The sequence below is a fragment of the Alternaria incomplexa genome (genome assembly GCF_024043165.1).
Source record: "Alternaria incomplexa strain BMP 0042 chromosome Unknown scaffold_6, whole genome shotgun sequence".
Taxonomy (NCBI): Eukaryota; Fungi; Ascomycota; class Dothideomycetes; order Pleosporales; family Pleosporaceae; genus Alternaria; species Alternaria incomplexa.
The window spans coordinates 1,837,132-1,856,692 of NW_026249855.1; the positions used below are offsets into that span (position 1 = coordinate 1,837,132).

The window sequence follows — 19,561 nt, forward strand, 5'->3', positions numbered from 1 at the left end:
TAGTGTGCTGATGGAAGTGGGTCGCTGGCGTTGGAGGCAGTTGCCAAGCCCCGAGGTGCCGACGTCTGTTAAAAATCCGTGCGCAAGCTGAGGACCTCGATACCTTTGGCGCTGGCGCCGTGGTCCTACGTGTAATTCCACTCCGGCTGCCACGACGGATACTTCTACAATCACAACCAATCATCTGCCATGGACGACGACGAGAACGACGAGATCGCAGCGGCCATGGGCTTCGCTTCCTTCGGCGGAACAAAGAAACGCAAATTTGACCATGCCGCCTCGCCCAAAGCTGGACCTGATGCGAGCGGCGCCAACTCCACCAAACTGGGTGTCAGATCGAAGAAAGTCGCCAACGAAGACGAGATCAACCTTGACGACGCTGCATCCGACGCTGTATCCGACTTGACAAACCCCGCGCCGCAACCCCACCACAACGCGCCGGGTAAAGCAAAGAAGAGCCAACCCACCGACTCCGGTCTCGCTGCCTTTCTAGCTCGCGGTCAGAACCTACCCGAGAAGCCGGCTGCCACCGAGAGCACATCAAACCTTGCCGTGTCGGGCGACCCAACCGCGGCAGAGATGGTATCATTCGGCGGTCCACCAATCTCCAAGGCCGAACTGAATGCACTTCGTCACGGCGTGAGAATGGAGAATGGAGATACGGCATACTTTCTACCGAGCTTTGTTGAGGATCCCTGGGCGAGGCTGGGAAAGGGTGTTAGTGGATGAGTTGGATCTGTCACCGGCTCTACGAACAGCGATGTGGAATGAACCTGGGGGGAAAGTCGGGTCATGGTCACCGCGCAGTCTTCCTCACACCCCTTCTGGTCTACCGCAATATCTCGCATAGATCCCCAAGCAGCAACAACGTCCTTCTCGTGATTGGCGATGCAAATGTAGCATTTCCTTATTCAACAGGAGTAAGGAAATGCTACACTTGCATCGCTAATTAAGAGAAGAGCGCAGCGCAATATCGACGTAGATGCGCAAGCAGCACAAACATCCTTCTCGTAGTTGGGAGAAGAGTATAGCGCGATATCTCGCCTGGATCCCCAACCGGCAAGAACATTTTTCTCTTGATTGGCGATGGGTGCGTGCATTGCACGTATCCTGTTGGATACGGATACGCGGAATGCACGCATCCATCGCCAATTGAGAGAAGAATGAGGGAAAGGTGTAGACTTCATTTGCATAAGAGAGAGGGCTCAAGAGGAAGAGGATGGGGAGGTGATGATGATTGCCTGCCTGCCTGCCTAGCGTGTCGGGTGTTGGACTGCGGAGGGAATGGGGACCTGGAAGGCTGGGGGTCTTTAAAGTGGTGATGCAGAAATTTGATTTCTCAAATTTCTGCATCACCACTTTAAAGACTTTTTTATGGCATTTCCATGAGCAGTCCATCAACACGGCAACGTATTCGTGATCTCCGGTCATTGTGGAGGGCTGAGACGGATTTGAGAGTATAGTAGAGAACGAAATAATACAAAAGTGTCTTAGGAGATGATAGCGCACACCCTGTAGGATGTGAAGCCTTTAAGTTCTTTACTTTAGTTCCCGGAACGCCTCCGCATCCGGGGCGGCCGATCGCAACAAGTATCGTGAGTCGTGGTGCGGCCTCGCTCTTGTGTGGCTTGCGTCCAGAACGCGTCCACACGTGCTTTCCAGGGGTCGCGCCAATCACCCGCTGCGCTACTCGCTCACCCTCATCAGCTTCATCGTGCGCAATGTCTTTTTCTTCATGATGGCTTTCTAGTCCTGTTTATGGTCTGATGTTACCGCCTGCCTAGTCGATATCCATCTGAGAAGGGAGCTCGATGAGTGCGCTTGTGGCTTTTCGGGAACGCCTGCGTGAGGCTATCGTGGGCTTCATGCAGGTACGCGGGCAAGCCACTTTGGCTCTAATGTTAGACTATTACTCCTATCTGGTGTGCACATACTCATCAGCTGAAAGATGAGTATATAGCTATGCGGCGACCAACTCTTGTTAAGTCACTCGTCTCACTCTCTACGGGCACCTCACCAACAGTCATTCTTTCGCTCGTCGTCAATCTGTCGCTCCTTCTAATACAGCATAACCCTTAATTCCTAATCCCATCCACCATGCGCTGGACCCTCCTCCTCTCCCTTTCAGCAGCGATAACGCTTGCAGCTGGCAAAGTATCGACAAATGCGCGCTGCGGGAACGCGTACAATGCCTTGCCCGGCGGCATGACCTGCAAAGGCTCGAAGTGGGGTGATTGCTGCTCTCAATACGGCTATTGGTATGCCATGTAGCCTCGGTCTCGCAGACGATTGACTAATGTTTCATGCAGTGGAAAGACGAAAGACTACTGTGGAACTGGATGTCAGTCGTCGTTTGGTACTTGTAACGGCGTCGTCGCGCCAGCGCGTACTTCGACAGTGTCAAGCCGCATCAGTACATCTACCTCGACCAGAACAGCTCCGTCGACAGCACCTTCTGCTACTGGCACAAAGGTCAAGGTCACTACCAACGCTCGCTGTGGAACTTCGTATGGAGCATCTCCGGCGGGAATGACATGCTCAGGTGGGAAGTACGGCGACTGTTGCTCGCAGTACTCGTACTGCGGTAGCGGAAGCGCATACTGTGGAACGGGTTGCCAGGCTGGATTCGGAAAGTGCGATACTGTTGTGTCTTCTGCTAGGTCTTCGGCTTCCAGCTCGTCCAGCTCCAGCTCCAGCAGCGCTTCGTCCTCTAGTTCGACTCTACTTTCTACATCGACCAGCGAAACGATAGCCGGCACCGCTTCAAGCCCGTCGACTTCCATCTCCATCGGCGCTTCTTCTTCTACTCCAGCTGAATCCTCGACATCTACCAGCGAAACGACCACCAGCACCACCTCAAGCTCTTCATTGTCCAGCGACTCATCCACATCAACCTCTATGTCGATTCCATCAAGCGAGTCATCTGACATTTCGGTAACTTCCGCGACAGCAACCTCTACGACCACTTCATCAACACCCTCACCGTCCTCGTCCGCCATCAAAATCTGTGGCGTCGAAGGAACCAATACTGTTGGCATCCAGATCCTCAACTCCTCACCATTCACAACCGCTGAGGACTGCCTATCGAAATGTCGCGCCGAGAGCACATGCGCTAGCTTCATACATTGGCAGAGCTCATGCCTTCTAACCAAAGTATCCTTCACTGCTGAAAACATTACTCCTCGGCCAGGCACTGGTGTAACGTTCTACAACCGCGATTGCGAGACCAGCTCCCCGACAACCACTGTAGCAACAGTCTCTAGCTCGTCGTCAACACCCTCATCCTCTCCATCTTCCGCTGAACTCTGTGGCGTGGAGGGCTTCGACACCGTCGATCTCTTAATCATAGCAAACTCGCCATTGACGACAGTCGATGACTGCCTAGCCAAGTGTCGTGCCGAGGACAGATGCGGCGGTTTCATCATTAACTCGTATCAATGCTATTTGACCCAGATACCCATCACCGCTACCAACATAACCCCTAGAGAAGGAACTGGTCTTACATACTACAACCGCGACTGTGGCACCAGCGCCCCAGCAACCACCGCCGCGCCTACAACACTAGCAACATCCACATCTACATCCACCACAACCACGACTCCAACCCCTACTCCCTCTGTCTGCGTCCCCGCGGCGCCAACAGTATCCTGTGTCAAATACCCAAACTGCCCACAATTCACCACTCCACTTTCCAACGCCTGCTCCGCCAACAACTCCCAATGCAAAGACAACTACTTTGTTCGCTGCGGGAACATCCCCGCCGCCGGTTCTCAAGTCATCCTCGCACTTGGCGGTGTCCCGAACGCAGACGTCTGCCGTCAACGGTGTGATGAGTTAAATAACTGCTCAGCATTTGCGTTCAAGTCTTCAAGCTGCATTCTGTATAGCACAATCAATGGGTTCATTTCGGATTCTGCGACTACTTTTATTAGGATCTGTGCGAATAGTTGTGCTGGGCAGCCGGTTAAGAGGGGTGAGAATGAGAAGGGTGGTGACAAGTCTGTTAGTATTGCGAAGTGGACGCAGGGTAAGCATAGGGGATCTAAAGATACCTAAAGGTATATCATCGACATATAATAATCCGGTAGTTCCAAGACATTATACTTTCTGTTATCCCCTGTATCGAATTCACGCGTTCAATTTTCTAATACTCAATCTCCCAAATCCTCCACCATTCCCCATCCCATCACATCCCCCACCTCCTCCACCATCCTCTCAAGAAAAAGCAACCCACCCCCCAAACCCCCACGCCTCAACCGCAAGCACAAACCCCGCAATCGCCATCCCACACCCGACTCTCTGGCTAAACTCCTTTCTTTCCAATTTCCCTTCGCCGGCACCAACTAGAATCCATGCTGCGGCTGCGAGGAGGCTGATAAGCAGGAGGATGCCCATGACGAGGAGGATCCGGGGGCGGGAGAGGGAGTATGTGAGGTGGAGTGTTGGGGGTTGGGGGGATTGTGGGTTGCGTCTGGCCCAGGATATCCACGTGTAGTTCTTTCGTCCGGTTTGGGGGTTCTTGTATAGGGACAGGAGGTCGTCTGAGGAAGGAGCTGCAGCGTGTCTGTTCTGTGGAGAGCGAAGCGCAGGATGAATCTCGCGATCCTCGTTGGCCTTTTCGCTGCCGTGATATCGCATACTCGTTCTTTCGATGTGTATACCACTCAGCGTCCTCGCACTGAAGGTCCTCCGGAACCAATTACCCGCCAACTCGCGATTCGCAGCTCTGAGCGCAAAAGCGAAAGCTTCGTCATCGAAGTCGGCGGAGCGCTCTTTCCTTTTCATCTTGGGGCTGTGATCCATTCTCTTCTCGCTGTTGCAGTTGCTGATGCTGCTCTTGGTATAGCTGTGTTTCGGCGTCCAAGACGAGGCGTACGTTGGAATGACGACTCTGGCCACCTTCTCTTCTCTGCCCGACAAACCACCCTGCTCCTCGTCCGCGTTACCACACGCGCATGCACACCTCCCCCTCCCCATACCCCACGTCCACCTCCTTAACCCAACCAAAACAACAACACCGTCGCCTTCCATACTCACCCCTCCCCTCTCACCTCCACCTCCACGTCCCCCCTCCTCACCACTACCCCTCACAACCCCCTGCGCACTCTCATTCCTCTCCCTCCGACTCCTCATATCATGTTCATACCCATTTCCCGTTCCCGTCATAAGCCCAAGAACTTCCTTCCCCTTCCGATCATCATACGGGCTCTTTGGCTCATCTCCAAACGGAAACGCACTCGTACAGCACGAGTTCAGCCTAGTGTAATCCTCCGTCGTGCGGTTCGAAAGCGAGAAGTTGAGGGCGGAGAGATGGGAATCAAGGATACTAGCGTGTTTTTGCGGGATATAGCTAGGCTTCGGGATGAGGAGGTCATGACCTGTGCTGGTGGCTGCGGTGTTGGGGACGGAGAAGGGGTTGGGTGATTTGATTGCTGGGGAGTAGATTTGTGCGGTGCGGTGGCGGCTGGCTCTGTCGTCTTGGTTTTCATCGCCGGTTGATAGGGGGGATAGGGTGACGTGTCGGTTTGCGGAGAAGGAGGTGGATTTGGGCCAGGAGGTTGAGGAGGCGGAGTGCAGGTATGTGCGTCCTGCTGCGTTTGCCATGTCGTTACTGACCCGAGGGTCTATACTCCGCGGGTCTGAACTCAAAGCTTCGAGAGCGCGCATGGTCATGACGTGGGCGTTTATGATGGAGTCTGCGAGGACACTGTCGGATGTGCTGTTTGACGACGTGGTCCTTCTGTGTTCTCTGCGGAACGTCGGGCTTTGCGGTAGGGCGGTGAGCGTATCTTCTAGAGGTCCTGATGTACTGAATGGTGCTGAATTGACCGATGCTATGAGCGGAGAGTTAGGCAAAGACAAGTTGCTGCGTAACGAGTGTCTCGGCGAGTCGATACTGGATCTGATAGACCTATTGTCCACCAGGCGCACATTGTCCTTGTTAAGACGTGTCAGAGACATCTTTCGTGCGTGATTGGTTCCCCGGCCAGAGGCTCGCTCATCGCCGGTTCCGCTGTCGTCAGTCCCAGAGCCAGAGACATCTGCAAGATCTGCGAGTCTGGGCAACGAGGTGATGGTGCTGCGTTGCCTATTCCTTCCGCGCTGCGCATTCTCAATATCGCCGTGAATGTCGTACAGAATGTCTCTCAGACCCGGCCCTTCGCTTGTAATCGGACTCTGCATCGTTTTGCTCATCCTGTCCTCCCATTCTGATTCCGAAGAGAAATCGTCGAAGAAGTCGGCACGGTGACCTAGCGCTTTCTGCATCGTTTCGCTGACGTCAGGATAGACTGATATTCGTCTCTTTTGTAAAGCTTCGACAACGCGTGGATATGCTGCCAAGGTAGGAGACAGTCTTTCGAAAGGGTGCTCGAGGAAGATAGGATGAGCCCTATCTGATTCAGCGGTACGAGAAACAGGGTGCTGGTGAAGAGGCGAAAACTTTGGCGCGACAGATCTCTCGATCGATGGTGTCCGGGTTCGCGCAGTCTCCATTGTCATATCTCTCAACACCTCGATTCATCACCGAGGTAAGCCAATCTCCACACGTCATCAGGACATCCCGTCCACCTCTTAATAGTATCGACACGATAATCCCTGAAACACATACAGTACGAATACGGGAGATATAGACGAGGACAAAGGCGAAGCAAGGCATATTGACGCGGGGGGTGGTGGCGACTACCGGAGGATTGTATAGCGAACAAAGGCGGTATGCACCTGGTACTGCATGTCTACAACCGGCGCCTTACCAGCTCCATGACCGCGGTAGCGATCGCAAGGCTTTTGTCATCTTGGCCGGCTTTTGGTTGGGCGGGAAGAGTGGACTGCGGATGCAACCGCATTCCGATGGGCCCTGGCTTGCACAGACCACACACGGCCGCCCAAAACCGGTACTTTGGACGTAGGAGAGATGGGTATGTGAGAACAGTATCTATTGGCGAGTGGGACGAAGGGTGGAGTTCGCCCAGAAAGCCCCTTGCTCTATATCTAAGCGCGGAGGCGAAAACTAACAACGCCATATGCAATGACACCAAATCGTTCGTGATCAACATGAGATGGACATGGAGTATGAAAGAAAAGCGAATCTGAAAAAGTTGAGGACTTGAGCGAGTCCCTTACTCGCCGTCGCGGTCGAACATCTTCGTCATCGCCTTTTGCGCGAGCTCTACACCGGCAAAGGTGGCTGCGTTGGCAGGCACTGCTCGTGCCATGGCTGGGCCAATACCAGGGAAGAACGCCTTGAGACCACCGCTCGCGTGGATGCCCTTGATGGTTCCGCTGATTGTTGGTCGGCCTTCGGCACTTTGCAACCGCGACTTGATTGTGTCGACCGGGAAGACGGGTATCCACATGGCGATACCGGCAGCACCACCAGCAACCATGACGGCGCCCATACTCAGCGACCCCGGCTGACCGGTGACGGGGTCTTTTGGCGTGAGACTGCGCTTGACGGTCTCGTATGTCGCGAAGTAGAGGGCTGATCCAGGGCCGTCACGCGCCAGTGTCATGGCAGAGCCGCGGTATACTGACTTGATGCCGCCCTCCTTGTATAGCTGCTTGACCACATCCATGCCACCAGCATATTTTGGCTTCTCGCCAGGCGCCAGGTTCTTTTGTCCCTGAATCTGCAGCAGCACCTTTACGCGCTCGAAGGGTGCGGTGATGATGGTCATGGGGATGGCGCTGAAGAAACCGGCGGCGGAGACTTGTGCGACGCTGAACTGGTTGTTCTCGACCTTGGATACGCTGGATACGAGTTGCTTGCCGAGATCATAGCCCCAGAAGGACACCGCGACTGTCGAATGTCAGCCTAGGTTATTCATATACTGGTCCTCCTGTACTCACACATGGGCGTTACACCAACAAGCGGCGCAGAGACACCTGCATACAACCCCCTAGCCAGTCCTTCCTTTGCAATGGTTTTCCGCACAACGTCCATAGCCCCGCTGTAGACGCCCTTCTCTGCCGTCTGCATGCGCACCTTGACCAGATCAAAGGGATGGCCAACCACGACAGCAAACACTCCACCCACACCTCCTGCTAGCAGCGCCCGCAGCGACTGCAGCGAAGATTTAGATGCTGCCTTGACATCTTCTTTTAGCTCCGCCGTGTTGGGCAGCTTCTCAATGACCGAATCCGCCGTGTTAGACATGGTGGGAGCTGTAGTGGGGTCGCGTGGGATGGACAGGCGCGCGTAGAATCCGGATAGAGGCAGCAGAAGCAGATATAAAGACCAAAGAATCCGTCTGGAGAAAGAGCACACCTACGCGACTGCTCCCACAATGCGATGAAGAGCGAAAATGCGTGACTGATGTGGGCGAAGGCGGATTTGGGTTTCGCATGTGCAAGCTCCAGTGCTCCGGAGAGCTGGTGCTGGGCCTACGTCGGTCCAGCGTTCGGCTGTCCATATGCCGAGGCTGATCGGCGCCGAACAACCGCGCACCTCGTCTGAAAGCCATTGACCACTGGACGTCATGTGAGGGGTGTGAAGTGCCAAGTTCATCAGGAAGATGATTTTTGGTTCGCCAAAGAGAAGGAAGCGAATGGATGGAGTCTTATAATCGTGGAAGGAGTGATGTGGCTTCACATACAGAAAGCTTGATCCTCCGGTCGAACGGCGCGAGACATGCACCATCGCAACCAGTAGACCCGCGATGCTAGCATCGTCTGGCACGCACCTTGCTACTCTCGTCAATTTCCGAGATATCTGCGCGTAGCATCAGTCTCGCTATACCAAACTTTCACTTTCCAGTCTTCTCTCAACATGTCTAGTCGGTTCTCGTATCACACTCGCGCCCGACATCAAAGAGAGCAGGAAAACACGTAACAATCATAATCTTCATCACCCGCCCGACAGTCAAGCGCACGAGATCCTTCTTCTAAGCAAACTTTCTCGTCTATATATGACATACTACCTCACTTGCAATTCTCTTCCATCCACATCAACTACCATCATCAACACACATCTCTGGGGTGTGCAACACACCAGCGCTACAACCTGGACCGTGGGTCGCCCAAAGGGTTTACACGGTAGGAAGGGCCTGTAGCGGGAGGCTCTTGAAAGAGCCGGTTGGCAGAGCGGTGGGGCTGTTCAACATCGGGAGGTGAGGTATGACTTCCAAGGTTGTTTACCTTTCCCCATTTCCACCTGTTCCACTGAACATTTGGGACGGAGAGCTGACATGACACAGGTGTATGGTGACTACCCAAAGAGGAGTCATTGCATACGAGGTCCGCTGTCGAAGAGAAGAGAAGAGACTCTGGCAAAAGACCAGAGAGACACAGATAGGGGTGTGTGTCGGTGTTGTGTCAATCCCGTAAGAAGACGAAACGGGTGTACACGGTAGGAAAGATATTATAGGGACGCTCTTGACCGGGCTGGTTGGTAGAGAGGTGGGGCTGCCGACATGAGTGCGAGGTATGTTCTCTCTCTCTCCTTTGTCCTTCCCGACCTCCGAGAAAGACAACCAGTTGCTAACATCACGAAGCTTCCCAGAGAGGAACGCTGCAGCTCATGGTGGTCTTCAAAGAAGAACCACTCCGGACGCGATGGTCCTAAGAAAAGGGCCATCACGGATGTCATTCTCCAAAGAGAGAATTGTTGTACCTGGGCGCCCAGGTCGAAGGGGTCTGTATCAGACCAGTAACCTCGAGAGGGGTCTCGTCTCAGCCCGCTTGTTGAGACACCCTACCACATGGCACCGCGTGGTCGAAGGTGTCAAGACAAGAAGGCTGGAATGAGACCCCTCTCCAGGTTGGGGCTTCTTAACGGGAGCGGTTGGGGGAGCGGCGGGACCCTCAACATACGTATATCTTTTCGTTGGCTTTGACTCGGCTTGGCTGGGTGGCTGAAGAAGAGATATTGTCATCGATGTGGTCTGAGCCTCGTCGCGTGGGCTGAGATGCGCATGCACTCAGAAAGCAATGCAAATCCGGTCGAAAGCTGCATTCAACCTTTCACTATCCCAACCTTCCCGCGCCTTTACCCCACCAACTTCACTGTACACACACCAGGCATCAGCGCCTCCACACCACCGCCTTCATTGTAAACACACCAGGCAACAGCCCCACCCCCCTTCCCCTCTCCTCTCACCTATATATTCCTCCTCCCCCACCCACTCCCTCTCCTCCCCTCTTCAAACTGGCGTCTGCAACAGACCAGTCCCTCGGAACGGAACTCCATACGCGTTTGATCCGACAGATTATCACGTGTCACCAGGAAAGTTTACGACCGGCCGGCGTAGCTTTCCAACGGTGGCGCAGATCGTCTGTCAGACGAGTGTGTGGGAGTCTGATTTCGAAGGGGGGGCTTCTTAACGGGAGCGGTTGGGGGAGTGGTGGGACCCTCGACGTCTGTGTCTTTTCGTTGGTTACCTTGGCTTGGCTGGGGGACTGAAGAAGGGATGTTTTTAACGACGAAGATTAGATTGACTACACTACAATGCTACTAGCTAGACTTGCATGTGTCAAAGAGCGACAAACCGTGCTTAGAACGATCTCATTGCGTGCAGAATGCAATCAAAGTTGATTTTCTAGCACCGACAGCTTTCATGATCCAACTACCTTGCCTACTTTGCATTAGATGTCTTCGAGCAGGCCTGATCAAATTCACTATTAACATATACCAAGTGCCTACTGCGTGAGAACACTCCTTCTCCACTCTCTGCTACATGAAACCCCCCCGTCATCACTTCACCCAAACGTTCCTAGGTACCCTTCATACTATCATGTTCACCACTACCGATACTTCGCGCCTCTTCCCCCCTTCAAGCGAGAGAATGAGACCTCCACCTCCTCCCCTCCGCCTCCCCTCCGCCTCCCCCACCCACCCAGTCTGCATGCAGACTAGCATACCTACTTGACAGACCTCGCCGGAGGTTTTCGACCCAGCAAAGCCGTTTACTTGAACGAAGGAGTTCGGTTCCCCTGTGTTGTAGGCTGCGTGCCAATCTAGGTGCTTAGCCTATAACCCAATAAGAACGAGCTCCTTCGTTCAAGTAAACAGCTTTGCTGGGCACTGAGGCTGATTCCGAGATAACTTTGATAGGGGTGGGGCTTCTTAACCGGAGCGGTTGGGGGAGCGGTGGGATCCTTAACGTGTGTGGGTGTGTGGGTTCTTTTTCTTTTCGTGGCTGCTTTACTCTAGATTAATAGAGGGAGGGCTGAAGAAGAGAGGGGCAAAGAAGAGATGATCATTATATTGTAGTCATTATTACTATCCTAATCAGCTATATATCTCTGCCCTATCCCATCATTATACAACCAAATTCTTTGCCTGAATATACTTAATCGGGGGGAATCGTAAAAAAAGGAAGAAAGAAACATCCACTTCAATCCCTATTAATAACCCTCAAACTCCTCCTCGGATTCAAAAGCACACCCCTCGCCCCCCAAAAGCTCGGCTCCTGCCCATCCAACAACCCATCCACAACACTCCCCTCACTATTCCTCCTCCCCCATCTATCCCCCTCCCCAGGCCCGCCATACGCAGTCGTAGGCATAGGATCCACACTCCCCCTCCTCGTAATATCAAAGCTGCCCGCCGCAACACCCCCATGACTACTTCCCCCCAGCGTACCTGGCGGCCGCTCACTACTGTTCTTACCAGAGCTACTAGTAAAAGTACCCTGTTTCTCCGCATTCGCACGCGTCTGCACAGCCGCAGCGTGCGACTTCCAGATCTGGACTTGGCGGCGGTAGATCCAGGCGCAGAAGGCGAAGTAGGCGGCGATGATGAAGAAGACGCCTGCGATGACGCCGGCAACGATGGCGGCGATGTTGGGGCCGCTGTCGCCGGATGAGCTACCCTGTGGGTTCCCGTTGATGACGTTGGTGATGGTCGCGCCGTCGGGACCCGTCATGGTGTAGGTTTGGGGTTTACCGGTTGCGAGGGGGCCTTGGGTGGGTGTTTGGACGGGGGCGGTGAGGGTGGCGCCGCCGGTTGCTGCGCCGCCGATTACGCTTTGGACGGCTTCGGGGACGGCGTAGCCGTACGAGCCTTCGATGCCGGCTTCGACGCCGAAACCGCGTTGGTTGATTTGTTGGGCGAGGGGGTTGCCGGTGCTGCCTTTGTCTTTGGAGTTGTAGCCTTGGAGCGCGTTTTTGCCGGTTACGGCGGTGAATTGGTCGCTCCAGCCTAGGCTGCTCATGTTGAAGACGTAGATGCCGGGCGCGTCGCAGCCGAGGTCGGTGTTGTAGCCACCTAGGACGATCATCTGGTGGTCCCAGACCTGGCATAGATGGCCGGCGCGTGGGGGAGGTATGCTGGCTTTGTCGGTGCCTTGTTCGACTTCGATCCAGGAGAAGGAGGGGACGGAGAGGATCCACATGTCGTCGCGCTGCGTTTGGGTGCCAAGGGTGTTAGGGTCTCCGAGATCTTGACCGGCGAACATGTAAATGTTGTAAGATGAGCCGCTGGACATTGTCAGTAAAGATATCGGGAGGGCGAAGTAAAGTGAACTCACTCTGCAGCAGCTCCTACGACTGTACATGGGTTGACTCGGTACTTCGGCGTCTTACCAGAAGTGCTCTGCTTGTACCATGTCGATGTCTCAATGTCGTAAACATCGATAGTGTTCATCTGAGTCTAAATGTTGTCAGCAATCGCTCCCACATCCTTCATCTCAAACTTACGAAAGTAGCATTGTCACCACCAGTCAACCCAATCAAGAGACCTTCTTTTCCAAATCCAGGGACGTAGACAAGCGAACTATCCGCGCGTTCAGGGAACGATGCAGTGTTCTGTAATCCGCCATACGTGATGTTGCGCCAGACACCGTCCGAACCAGCGGTCTTGCCATCTCCGAGAGACTCTACAGCATTGTTGCTCTGGCCTGGGAACGTAAACTCCAGCAAGCTCTTCAAGTACAGTCGCGGAGTCTGAATGCTCCAGCCTTCCGTCGTGAGGAAGTCCAAATGGCCAGCGAAGTAAAAGCCCCTGCCCAGCGTGGGAACAGTAAGACCCGCACCTTCAGCGACGCGTTGTACAGACTGACCAGCATCCTCGGCCTCTTCTCCTCCAGCCGAGGTCTTCGGGTCAGCGTGTTCGATCCACTGCTTCCCTCCAATGTTGTATTCCCAGACTGAGTTGTTCGCGGGGTCGGCCTGTGGGCTGTCGGAGAACTGGCCACCGTAGAGCCATAGTGAATCGTGCGATGCCCAGAGCTGACCGAGCGAAACAGCTGGTGGGCCCGTAGGCTTGGGGAGACCGGTCAGAGCGGGAGAGGCGACTTGCCAGGATTCGGTAAGATCGAGGGTGAGGAAGTCGTTGTCTGTGTCATGTTAGCATTGAATGCGCAGGATTGGGCTGCCTCTTGTAACGTACTCCATGTATCCTCTTTCTGTTGGCCGTCGGTAGTCCTGCGGAATCCGTACATGTACAGTGTTCCGTTGACGATGGCGCTTTGTCCGCTCCATCGCCTACACGCATCGGTCGGACTATCTTCTCGTCTGACGAGCATCGAGCGTTCGGCATTGGCCTGGATCAAGTTCGCCGGGATCGCGCCACCGCGTACGCCGACGTGTTTGAGGGGATTGAGCTGGATGATCGGTAGCATCAATGCCAGTAGGACACTGAGGAGGCCGAATCGGTAAAGCTTCGTTGGTAGGAACGATTGCGGTATGGTGGTCATGCGCGACACGTTCTCGTTCGCCTCGTCCTCGTCGCAAACCGACTCCCAATCGTCTTCGTCGTCAGGCAGCCTCTCTCCGTCCGCGCTGAAGATATCGTTCCGGCTCCTAAACCTCAGCATCTTCGCGGGTCTTAACCTCTTCAAACTCTCTCCATGAGTCGGCACCGGGCTCCTCTCCTCCATCATCTTATTCTCATCCACCAGTCCCACCTCCGTGAATATCGACATGCGGCGACCCTCGGGCCTTGTCGCAGGTTGTGGTCGGACTTGCTCCATTGCTTATTATCGGTACCAAACACGTGCAACCAGGTGGTCGCGTGCACGTCGTGGGGTAAAAAAAGGGCCGTCAAACGTAAACGAGTCGTGTTCGCAAAGGGTTCCTCGGGTCTCGTCAGGTGGAAGGAAGCCAGCGGGTAAATGGTCAAAATGACGTCGCGGTTCAGGAACAAGGTCGGCACCCTTGACCCAGTTCTATTCGACGAGCGACGAGGGAGAGACGGGTTAACAGCCGGATACTATATGTGCCGGTACGCAGGATGCACGTTCGAGGGTGAGCGGGTGGCAAGGGCCCTGGGAGGAGGCGTAGGGTGCGGAGGACGCTGATTTGAGCGTGGCACAAACAGCCGGAATGACAATCAGCTAGGTGGAGCGAATGGATGTCACTGCAGAAGCGAGCGGGCGATGCGGATGCTGATGCAAAACGAGGGACGCGCAACCGAGAGTAACGCAACGGCTAGAACAACGACAATAACAGACACAACGGCGAGTGAGTGAAGGATTACACTGGGTACAGTAAGATAGAAGGGGGGGAAATACGGGCACCCAAATGTGGAGTGCAGCAGTACAACCCTAATCCTCCATCCGCCTCCGCCAGCAGCCATCCGACACTACCTCGGAGCGCTGAAAGCGAGGCCATCCTTGGACTCGTTCTTGGCCATCCTGTCCGTTTCGTCGCCTCGCCTTCGCGCCAAAGCCGTTGACTGGCCGCGGATAGACAAGCCAACGTCATGGAGGGTGCCGGTTAGGGGAATGATCAGAAATCGCGCCATTGGCCTCGCAACGTTGCAAGCCCCGGCCGCCTTTGGTCGTGGCAGGGACCACCTGACATAAGCCAAGACAGGTGGGTACTCAAGCAGGGAACTGCCCTTCTGCGTTTGTCAGCCTGCACGAGGCTGGAGGTGTCACCATGTAGGCTTGTGTTGTGATGTGTTTGAGGGATTTGTGTATGCACTCCACGTTGTATTTTCCTTTCCCTTGAACATCTGTGTTGACTTGAAGTCCATCGCGTCTTACCATTCCCTCCGGACGAAGTTTGCCCCGCGCCCACCGCCAACCCAACCCAATAGATCACACCACCCACCCACTCACACCCGCAGACCGCGTCCATCCCAGCACCCTCCCACACATTCCATCGTACTCGGACGCTCTAAGCTCTCTAACATGTCTAGTCTCTTTACCATACGCCGTATGGGTCCCGGAGATTTCAATAGCTCGTGCAGCGTGCGTTAGCCTTTGTGTCTACACACCGTCCACCATCCACAGCCTCGTCCTTTCTACACCTGCATGCGGCTGTGGATCCACGTTTCGTGACCCTTAAGACTTTTGTGTGTAATTCTATTTTAGGTTCTCGCTGTATCCTGTGCTACCTGCCGCAGCGGTGGAATGTATTGTGTTGTTTACCGTGCCTCCCAATGTGTGTTGAGGCGTTGAGCGTGGCTGTGCGTCTTCAGCACGGAGCCCAATCCTTCCGTAAACGCCGGATGTATCGACACAACGTTTACTTCGCCTTCGTTGTTCGATGCTCGCTAGGCATATCCATGGACAACGAGGCTAGAATACGCTATGCGCGATGCGCTACGATAACAATGGGGGCAGAGCGAGATCTCGGTTGGCACCCGAGCGCGATGTGGCGAAGGGGCTTAGTGCGGCTGTTGGCTTCGTTTAGAGAGGTCACGATGGAGGGAGATACGGGGTGTGGGAGGAACGCTGGATATCATGCTATACTGCACTACGCGATGGTGTATATGTTTTTATATACTATGTACATGATTCAATTGTGTTACTAAAGTACGTCCAATGCACGACTGCCGCTTGAAGCGCCTGATTGCGACACAGAACCCAGCGACGGTATCAATTCATTTCCTATGAAAGGTCGTAGTACTCGTCAAGCTGCTCTCCATGCTCACTGGAGATGAAATCCATAATATCATCCACCGTGCCGTCCAAATCATCCTCATCCACTTCTTTGCAGTTGTCGCGGAGAAGCTGAATCAGCTGGTCCAGCGCAGTCTGCAGTACTTGCGGAGTCCACATGTACTTGCGCTCAGCTGCCACTTCCTCTGCGATCTTGTCCCAATTGAAGTCTCCGTCTTCTTCGCGATCATCACGATGATTTTGCAAGCTGGCAATCAGATCGTACTTGTCGCCCCACTGCATCTTGTCACCGGCATTTACAGTGAGCTTCTCGCCATCTGGATCAGCCGACGTGACACCAGTCTGGACCTCCTCACCGGGAAGCTCATCGTTCTCTGTTGGTGCTGAGACTTTACTGTCTTGCTCAGACTGGTCGTCGTCCGACTCTTGTGATGAGCTGCTCGACGCAACGCTGTGTTGATCTTCGTCGTCTTCGATCGGGTCGTCGTCCTCAATTGAGTTCTCATTCTGCTCTTGTACTTCGTCGTTGCCGTCTGTTTGCGGTTGCTCTGGGGAAATGATCGGTGCGGTGCTGAATGGTTCCTCTTCATCGGATGGTTCCTCAATCTCCTGCTCGGCGTCGTCACCAGTTGTCAGTGATTGGGCACGGTTCAAGTCCAGAGCTGGATCTATCAGGGCCGGATCGATCAGAGCCGGATCTACTTGGGTTTCCTGTACGACTGGCTGGGTTTCCTCCACGGCCTTGTCGTCACCCTCTGCATGCTCAGATTGATCGTCATTAGCAAGCTCCAGATCCGCTACTGACTCCTCGGAAACTTCGAGCTCGGTACGCTTCTCCGGTTCGTTCGATTCCAGAGTATCGCTCTTTCGAGGTGGTCCACGCTTCTTCGGCGGCGGCGAAACTTTCGATTGCTGATCAGCCTGAGCATTCTCCTCATCTGAATTCTCAATGACATCCCGTGTCTTGGTCGGCCGAGACTCCTCGTCGTCGTCGGCTTCTGCGGCCTCGCTCTTCTGTGACTTTCTCCGTTTCTTTTTCTTCGGTGGACTGTCCGCTTCCTTGCTGGCTTGTCCTTCTTCGTCGGAGCCATCAACAATCTCGTCGATCTCGGCAGTGCGGAACTTCTTCGGCTTCTTCACCTCCGAGCCCTCGCTCTTACTTGGCCGTTTAGCCTTCTTCGGCGGCAACAAAGTCCGGGCCTCTTCATCATCCGAGTTGTGGATGACTTCCTGTGACCTGGCAGAGTGAGGATTGGGTTTGGGTGTTGCGCCGGCCTCTCCCTTTGGCCGTCCGCGCTTCTTGGGAGTAGGCTCGGGAATCGCAGATTTGGAAGCAGCAGGCTTCTCCTTCCTCGGCTTGCGTTCGACCTCAATCTCTGGCGGAGATTCGCGCTTCTGCAAATTCCTCCACTTCTGTACGACCTGAATCCGGCTTCGGGTGTTGTCCATCTCGTGGCTGACCTGCTGCCAGTTGATGTCTTTCATCGTGTATTTGTCAATGGGTGGTAATCCTTCTTCGGCGCGGTGGTCTTCGTCTCGTTGAGCGACCGCTGTGACGGCGCGGATGAAAAGCTCCTCCTCTTCTTCGTCCCAGCGCGAAGACTTGAGCTTGTCACCATATTGCAGGTAATCGCGCCACCGGTTTTGACAGTCGTGCATGGAGCGATCCCCCATACCTACTGAGATGACCTTCCACTTGTTGGGGTGCATCGCGTAGAGTTGTTTTAGACGTTTGTCTTCCTCCTCTGTCCATACTCCCCTCTTGAACTGATGGTATGTCTGACGGATGTGTCTTCTCAACCTGTCTTGCGAGCGTTCTGTGCGAAGGTGCTTGATGTCGTCCCAGAATTCTGCGCTTTCACGCGCGTCCTCGATGTCCTGTGGTGCCCACTCGCTCTTGGATGATATAGTTCCATCGCCGGTGTTGAAGCTAGGGTCAGTTGGATTCCATTGTATGATGTCCACCAGTTCAGACACATCCAGGCCTTTCCTCTGCTGATAGTCTACGATAGCTCGACGGATGAGCTCTTCCTCGTCTGCGGTGAAGTCGCCGGAGCTTCGTAGATCTGGGGGGTGTTGTAGGTCATGCTCAACGTTCAATGCTCTTTCTGCCGCGGTACCAGATGGGGGATCTTTCCAGGTGAAGCTGTATCTGCCGCTTTCCCGCCGCGATGTGGCTTTCTTTGCAGATGATCGTCTCTTCTTTGTCTTCTTCTTCTCTTTGAAATCTCTGTGATCACCACCGGACGGTGGAGCAACGTCTGCCTCATCACTGGAGATGGGCTCTCGTATGATGCTGTCCTCGTCTTCCTCTTCGCCCGACGGCTGGGCAGGCGTGCGAACCGGAGTGGGCCGGTTGTCGATACTGTCCTTGTTCTTCTTTGTTTTCTTCAAACTGAGACGCGGCTTGGGCGTAGCTGTCTGCATGGTGCTTGCCTCTCCGTTCGTGGGACGCGGATCGTCGTCGGGTATCTCGTAGAGGTTTCTTGATTTCGCAACGGGGGTTTGCGGCTTCTTGATTCGTTTTAGTTTCGACTTCTGGACGGTCCGTAATTGCTCGGCATCCTCATCTTCCCCGCCTCCAATGAGGTCTCGTAGTGTAGTCAGCGACTTTGGCGTACCAATCTTCCTCCGTTTCGCCGATGAAGGTGTTCCGTCAGCGCCTCCCCTGGCGGCTTTGCGTGAATGTAAGCCGTTCGTTCCCGGCGCGACTTCCGTTTCTTGAGAGCGCTTGTTTTTCGATGCCGTATGCGAGGGTGAGGCTGCCTCGTCTGCGATCATGGTTGTGTCTCCGTCCTGGTCTATATCTGCTTCCTGCATAGCGTCGCTGATAGCCCGATCCCGCTTCGACTGCTTGCTCTGCTTGTATGTGCGTTTGCCTTTGGTTGCGCTGGACGGAATGACGTGGCTAGACATGGGCGACGAAGCAGTTGATTGCGCGGGTCGTCCAGGAATCTGAGAGTCTGGTACCTCAACTGCGGTGGCGTGAGTGAAACCATTGGCAGCAGGCGATTCGGGCTCCGGTTGCGTCGCGGGAAAGGGAAAAGGAGATGAGGCTGGAACGTCGTCCTGGGCTAGCATGCCTTTAGTTGGAGAAGTCGCGACACTCTTCTTCGTCAGACCGAGTGCGCTGTTTCGCTTGCGCTTCTTCTGAATGAGAGGAGAGGCGTCCTGGCTGCCGTCGACCTGGGAGAGGGTGCCAATGGAGCCGGCGGCGCCGATGCGCGTGCCCTTTTCGCTCATGAGCTGCTCTGACGCGGCGACGTCATCCATGTCTGGGTCTGCCACTCCAATGCGTTAGTCGTGGCTCTGGGCGGGAAGGTGGAGGTTGATGGAGCGAAAAAGTGCCCATTAAAACGCGTCGAGGCCGTCTACTCACTAAAGTGGGACCTGCGCGCCGTGGCGGGGGAAGCTACCGTCGCGGCCTCGCGTTTTGGGGAAGGAACGGGCTGAGAAGAGGAAGTACCCATCCTTCTCCTCAGATCGCTGAAGATGGCATACCCAGGGCTGGATTCGAGCATTGGCGTCGTGATAGCCTTTTGCTGTCGCGAACTTTGTCGACAACTCCAAAAAATTGACGTGTCGCGCTGCGCGAGAGACGTTCCTGGTCCCTGACTAGCCGAAGCCGGGCTAGACTATCTCCGACCCCGGTTCACTGATACCCAGCGGTCCTCCCCACTCTCCGCTCACTCCCGTCCCGTGTGAGGTTCGCGTATTCCGGATTGGATTGAGACCATGGCTACTGTCACAGCACTAGCATCTTCTCTCACGAT

The 19,561-nt window shown here is 54.6% G+C and overlaps 6 protein-coding genes across 6 annotated transcripts; 1 reads left to right on the forward strand and 5 right to left on the reverse strand.

Moving 5' to 3' along the window:
- Positions 1-189: 189 nt before the first annotated feature.
- Positions 190-729, forward strand: J4E90_005169 (uncharacterized protein; the record flags this gene model as incomplete). Its single annotated transcript, XM_051434725.1, has 1 exon — positions 190-729. The coding sequence occupies one exon, from the start codon at positions 190-192 to the stop codon at positions 727-729; it is 540 nt and encodes a 179-aa protein (XP_051291981.1).
- Positions 730-2,342: 1,613 nt separating this feature from the next.
- On the reverse strand, positions 2,343-3,038 carry J4E90_005170 (uncharacterized protein; the record flags this gene model as incomplete). Its single annotated transcript, XM_051434726.1, has 2 exons — positions 2,343-3,005; positions 3,030-3,038. 2 exons carry the CDS (start codon positions 3,036-3,038, stop codon positions 2,343-2,345), a joined length of 672 nt encoding a protein of 223 aa, XP_051291982.1.
- Positions 3,039-4,215: 1,177 nt separating this feature from the next.
- On the reverse strand, positions 4,216-6,495 carry J4E90_005171 (uncharacterized protein; the record flags this gene model as incomplete). The annotated part of the gene is made up of 1 exon (XM_051434727.1): positions 4,216-6,495. The coding sequence occupies one exon, from the start codon at positions 6,493-6,495 to the stop codon at positions 4,216-4,218; it is 2,280 nt and encodes a 759-aa protein (XP_051291983.1).
- Positions 6,496-7,118: 623 nt separating this feature from the next.
- On the reverse strand, positions 7,119-8,155 carry J4E90_005172 (uncharacterized protein; the record flags this gene model as incomplete). The annotated part of the gene is made up of 2 exons (XM_051434728.1): positions 7,119-7,798; positions 7,849-8,155. The coding sequence occupies 2 exons, from the start codon at positions 8,153-8,155 to the stop codon at positions 7,119-7,121; spliced, it is 987 nt and encodes a 328-aa protein (XP_051291984.1).
- Positions 8,156-11,333: 3,178 nt separating this feature from the next.
- J4E90_005173 (uncharacterized protein) lies at positions 11,334-13,910 on the reverse strand (the record flags this gene model as incomplete). The annotated part of the gene is made up of 4 exons (XM_051434729.1): positions 11,334-12,417; positions 12,468-12,589; positions 12,637-13,274; positions 13,328-13,910. The coding sequence occupies 4 exons, from the start codon at positions 13,908-13,910 to the stop codon at positions 11,334-11,336; spliced, it is 2,427 nt and encodes an 808-aa protein (XP_051291985.1).
- Positions 13,911-15,776: 1,866 nt separating this feature from the next.
- J4E90_005174 (uncharacterized protein) lies at positions 15,777-19,061 on the reverse strand (the record flags this gene model as incomplete). The annotated part of the gene is made up of 1 exon (XM_051434730.1): positions 15,777-19,061. One exon carries the CDS (start codon positions 19,059-19,061, stop codon positions 15,777-15,779), a length of 3,285 nt encoding a protein of 1,094 aa, XP_051291986.1.
- Positions 19,062-19,561: the final 500 nt, after the last annotated feature.